This window comes from Nycticebus coucang, chromosome 11 (assembly GCF_027406575.1).
Source record: "Nycticebus coucang isolate mNycCou1 chromosome 11, mNycCou1.pri, whole genome shotgun sequence".
NCBI classification, from domain to species: Eukaryota; Metazoa; Chordata; class Mammalia; order Primates; family Lorisidae; genus Nycticebus; species Nycticebus coucang.
This window is the reverse complement of record NC_069790.1, coordinates 37,486,284-37,492,010: the sequence shown is the minus strand read 5'-3', so window position 1 is coordinate 37,492,010 and position 5,727 is coordinate 37,486,284. Positions and strand designations below refer to the sequence as shown.

The window sequence follows — 5,727 nt, the reverse complement described above, 5'->3', positions numbered from 1 at the left end:
GAGTCCTCAAAGGGATGATTGTAGGCAGATTCCACCAGCCAGAGATGCCTGGAGTATTGTCTCACCAGACTCATGGTGCCAGTTGCAAGAAAGCTGTTACTTGGCCACCATATTGCTCCATCTGCTTTCATATAGTTTTTAACTTAACCTCATATCTTATGTCTGTTTCCCTTGACAATGCCTGGCTATGTTTTTGTTTGTTTAGCAGGCTGGAACTGAGTTCGTAGCCACCATCCCCAGTGTATGTGCATGATTAAACATGGCTCTGCATCCCATGTTCCTATACTAGCCGACAAGTAGGAAAGACATGAAGAAATGGAGACAAGGCAAATTCTAAGAACGTGACACACACATTGGATTCCCTGTTTGCTTCCACTTTACATCAGTTACAAGGGAAAGGAGAAAAGAATTTTCCAATTTGGGTGACCATGAGTTCCATTAAAACTTGGAATGTGGATAAATGTTCTATTTCTAAAAGAAAGAAAGGGTGAATGGACAGTGGGGACAGTTAGCAGTTTCTGCTTCATCATGTTGTTTTAAGAAAAGCCAAGCCTCTTTCCAGAATTGGAGGGGGAAAAAAAAAAAGGAAGAAAAAAACAAAATCCCAGCCATTATGCAGTATGACAGCCCCAGGTGTTTTTGTCCCATGTTTCCTCCTTGTCCTCATCTCCTTCTGTTCTCCTCTTACTGGCCTTCTGGATATTTCTCCAGAACCCAAACATCCTCTCTTGTGGGTCTACTAGCTCTTCCCTCTGCCTGGAACTTTCTTCTTCCAGACCATGGCTCAGATTCTGACAGGTTTTTGCCCAAACGTGAGTCCTTCTATGAACACTGAAGCTAATTGACATCCTCCCCAACACCCAACGCTTTACCCCTCTTTGCTTTTCTCCTTAAAACTTACCACCATAGCGCCGCCATATTACTCCGGTGGCTCCTGCCTCGGGGAGGGGGTGTGCCAGGCCGGGCGGCTCTCGGCGCGTGGTTTTCATCCTGGGGTAGGGTCTACGGAATGTGAGGGGCAGTGGAGGAGATGGCGGCGACGGCGTGGTGACCGTGGCCGGAGTGAGGGCGGCGGGGCTGCGAGCACTATGACAGAGGATGTCTCCTGAAGGCGCCTCGCTGTGACAAGCTTTATACTTGCCGGCTGTGTCACGATAACAATGAAGACCATCAACTAGATCGTAAAGTAAAGGAAGTGCAGTGTATAAACTGTGAAAAAATCCAACACGCCCAGCAGACTTGTGAAGAATGTAGCACACTGTTTGGAGAATATTACTGCAACATATGCCACCTGTTTGACAAAGATAAGAAGCAGTATCATTGTGAGAACTGTGGAATTTGTAGGATTGGTCCAAAGGAAGATTTTTTCCACTGTTTGAAATGTAACTTATGCCTAGCTATGACTCTTCAAGGAAAACACAAGTGTATTGAAAATGTTTCCCGGCAGAATTGCCCAATATGTTTGGAGGACATTCACACGTCCCGCGTTGTTGCTCACGTTCTGCCATGCGGACATCTTTTACATAGAACATGTTACGAAGAAATGCTGAAAGAAGGCTACAGATGTCCCTTGTGTATGCACTCTGCACTGGACATGACCCGCTACTGGCGCCAGCTGGACGATGAGGTGGCTCAGACTCCTATGCTGTCAGAGTATCAGAACATGACTGTGGATATTCTCTGCAAGGACTGTAATGGACGATCCACAGTTCAGTTCCATATACTAGGCATGAAGTGTAACCTATAATACTGCTCAAGCTGGAGGACGTGGAGTTTCCCCGGATTTGCAGTGACCAACCTTACTGTACTGGATAAAACAGCATTTTCAGATAAAGAAAAGATTTTCCTTAGTGTCCTGTTGCAAAGTGTTATAATCTGTGCATTAGAGTCAATGTGTTTTGTACTAGTGGCACAGCATAAAATAATACAAGTACTTAAGGATTCAGGATCTCTTAGAGAATTACCATAGCTCTGTACTGAGTGAGAGCCACTGTGCTTGCATTTTGATTGGAAATCCCTTTATTGTCAGTTGAGGAGAAGCCAGTGATTTTTGCCACTGACATTCACATTCACACAAGTATGTTTCACTTTCATGGAACTTTAAGTGACACTGCACGCAGAGTTCATTTTTAGTTCTTGATAGAACTGCACTTAATTCTCAGTAGTATTCTTGACTTTTTTTTTTCTTATTGTTGGGGATTCATTGAGGGTACAATAAGCCAGGTTACACTGATTGCAATTGTTAGGTAAAGTCCCTCTTGCAATCATGTCTTGCCCCCATAAAGTGTGACACACACCAAGGCCCCACCCACCTCCCTCATTCCCTCTTTCTGTTTCCCCCCCCATAACCATAATTGTCATTAATTGTCCTCATATCAAAATTGAGTACATAGGATTCATGCTTCTCCATTCTTGTGATGCTTTACTAAGAATAATGTCTTCCACGTCCATCCAGGTTAATACGAAGGATGTAAAGTCTCCATTTTTTTTAATGGCTGAATAGTATTCCATGGTATACATATACCACAGCTTGTTAATCCATTCCTGGGTTGGTGGGCATTTAGGCTGTTTCCACATTTTGGTGATTGTAAATTGAGCTGCAATAAACAGTCTAGTACAAGTGTCCTTATGATAAAAGGATTTCTTTCCTTCTGGGTAGATGCCCAGTAATGGGATTGCAGGATCAAATGGGAGGTCTAGGTTGAGTGCTTTGAGGTTTCTCCATACTTCCTTCCAGAAAGGTTGTACTAGTTTGCAGTCCCACCAGCAGTGTAAGTGTTCCCTTCTCTCCACATCCACGCCAGCATCTGCAGTTTTGAGATTTTGTGATGTGGGCCATTCTCACTGGGGTTAGAGGATATCTCAGGGTTGTTTTGATTTGCATTTCCCTAATATATAGAGATGATGAACATTTTTTCATGTGTTTGTTAGTCATTCATCTGTCGTCTTTAGAGAAAGTTCTATTCATGTCTCTTGCCCATTGATATAAGGGATTGTTGGCTTTTTTCATGTGGATTAATTTGAGTTCTCTATAGATCCTGGTTATCAAGCTTTTGTCTGATTGAAAATATGCAAATATCCTTTCCCATTGTGTAGGTTGTCTCTTTGCTTTGGTTATTGTCTCCTTAGCTGTACAGAAGCTTTTCAGTTGAATGAAGTCCCATTTGTTTATTTTTGTTGTTGTTGCAATTGCCATGGCAGTCTTCTTCATGAACTCTTTCCCCAGGCCAATTATCTTCCAGTGTTTTTCCTATGCTTTCTTGGAGGATTTTTATTGTTTCATGCCTTAAGTTTAAGTCCTTTATCCATCTTGAATCAATTTTTGTGAGTGGGGAAAGGTGTGGGTCCAGTTTCAGTCTTTTACATGTAGACATCCAGTTCTCCCAACACCATTTATTCAATAGGGAGTCTTTCCCCCAAGGTATGTTCTTGTTTGGTTTATCACAGATTAGGTGGTTGTAAAATGTTAGTTTCATTTCTTGGTTTTCAATTCGATTCCAAGTGTCTATGTCTCTGTTTTTGTGCCAGTACCATGCTGTCTTGAGCACTATGGCTTTGTAGTACAGACTAAAATCTGGTATGCTGATGCCCCCAGCTTTATTTTTGTTACAGAGAACTGCCTTAGCTATACGGGGGTTTTTCCGGTTTCATACAAAACGCAGAATCATTTTTTCCAAATCTTGAAAGTACGATGTTGGTATTTTGATAGGAATGGCATTGAATAGGTAGATTGCTTTGGGAAGTATAGACATTTTAACAATGTTGATTCTTCCCATCCATGAGCATGGTATGTTCTTCCATTTGTTAATATCCTCTGCTATTTCCTTTCTGAGGATTTCATAGTTTTCTTTATAGAGGTCCTTCACCTCCTTCGTTAGGTATATTCATACATATTTCATTTTCTATGAAACTATGGTGAAGGGAGTTGTGTCCTTAATTAGCTTCTCATCTTGACTGCTATTGGTGTACACAAAGGCTACTGACTTGTGGACATTGATTTTATATCCTGAAACATTACTGTATTTTTTGATGACTTCTAGGACTCTTGTGGTTGAGTCTTTGGGGTTCTCTAAGTATAAGATCATGTCATCAGCAAAGAGGGAGAGTTTGACCTCCTCTGCTCCCATTTGGATTCCCTTTATTTCCTTGTCTTGCCTAATTGTATTGGCTAGAACTTCCAGCACTACGTTGAATAGTAAAGGTGACAGAGGACAACCTTGTCTGGTTCCAGTTCTAAGAGGAAAAGCTTTCAGTTTTACTCCATTCAGTAAAATATTGGCTGTGGTTTTGTCATAGATAGCTTCAATCAGTTTTAGAAATGTGCCACCTATGCCTATACTCTTCAGTGTTCTAATTAGAAAAGGATGCTGGATTTTATCAAATGCTTTTTCTGTATCTATTGAGAGGATCATGTGATCTTTATTTTTGCCTCTGTTAATATGGTGGATAACGTTTATAGACTTGCGTATGTTCAACGAGCCTTGCATCCCTGGGATGAAGCCTACTTGATCATGATGAATGACTTTTTTGATGATAAGCTGTAATCTATTGGCTAGGATTTTGTTGAGAATTTTTGCGTCTATTTTCATGAGTGAGATTGGTCTGAAATTCTCCTTTTTGTTTGGGTCTTTTCCTGGTTTTGGTATCAGGGTGATGTTTGCTTCATAGAATGTGTTGGGGAAGATTCCTTCTTCCTCAATTTTTTGGAATAATTTCTGCAGTACAGGAATAAGCTCTTCCTTGAAGGTTTGATAGAATTCTGGAGTGAAGCCATCTGGACCTGGTCATTTTTTGGTTGGAAGATTTTTTATTGTTTCTGTGATCTCAGTGTTTGAAATTGGTCTGTTCAGGAGCTCTATTTCTTCCTGGCTGAGTCTAGGGAGAGGGTGTGATTCCAAATATTGATCCATTTATTTCACATTGTCAAATTTCTGGGCATAGAGTTTCTGGTAGTATTCAGAGATGATCTCTTGTATCTCTGTGGGATCAGTTATTATTTCCCCTTTATCATTTCTGATTGAGGTTACTAGAGATTTTACTTTTCTATTCCTCATTAGTCTGGCCAATGGTTTATCTATTTTATTTATTTTTTCAAAAAACCAACTCCTTGATTCATTAATTTTCTGAATGATTCTTTTGTTTTCAATTTCATTGGTCTCTGATTTGATTTTGGATATTTCTTTTCTTCTACTGAGTTTAGGCTTAGATTGTTCTTCTTTTTCCAATTCCATAAGATCTCTTGTGAGATTGTTGATGTGCTCTCTTTCTGTTTTTCGAATGTAGGCATCTAAAGCGATGAATTTTCCTCTCAAAACTGCTTATGCAGTATCCCACAGGTTTTGGTAGCTTGTGTCTTCATTGTTTGTATGCTCAAGGAAGTTAATGATTTCCTGTTTTATTTCTTCCTTCACCCATCTGTTATTCAACAGAAGATTGTTTAGTTTCCATGCCTTTGGGTGGGGTCGAGCATTTTTGTTAGAGTTGAGTTTCACCTTTAGTGCCTTATGGTCTGAGAAGATACAAGGTAAATTTTCAATTCTTTTGATTCTGTTGATATTTGTTTTGTGTCCCAGGATATGATCAATTTTGGAGAATGTTCCATGGGGTGATGAGAAGAATGTATATTCTTTATCTTTGGGATGGAGTGTTCTGTATGCATCTATTAAGCACAGTTGTTCTAGGGTCTCATTTAAGTCTCTTCTATCCTTGTTTAATTTCTGTTTAGAG

The 5,727-nt window shown here is 40.2% G+C and overlaps 1 protein-coding gene across 1 annotated transcript; it reads left to right on the top strand.

Annotated features, from left to right (window-relative positions):
- The first annotated feature begins 998 nt into the window (after positions 1-998).
- LOC128598692 (RING finger and CHY zinc finger domain-containing protein 1-like) lies at positions 999-1,905 on the top strand. Its single transcript, XM_053609348.1, has one exon. It carries the CDS (start codon positions 1,400-1,402, stop codon positions 1,745-1,747), a length of 348 nt encoding a protein of 115 aa, XP_053465323.1. The 5' UTR covers positions 999-1,399; the 3' UTR covers positions 1,748-1,905.
- Positions 1,906-5,727: the final 3,822 nt, after the last annotated feature.

Coding starts and splice junctions, on each gene's coding strand:
- LOC128598692 (XM_053609348.1), top strand. CDS start 1,400: ATGACTCTTCAAGGAAAACACAAGTGTATTGAAAATGTTTCCCGGCAG.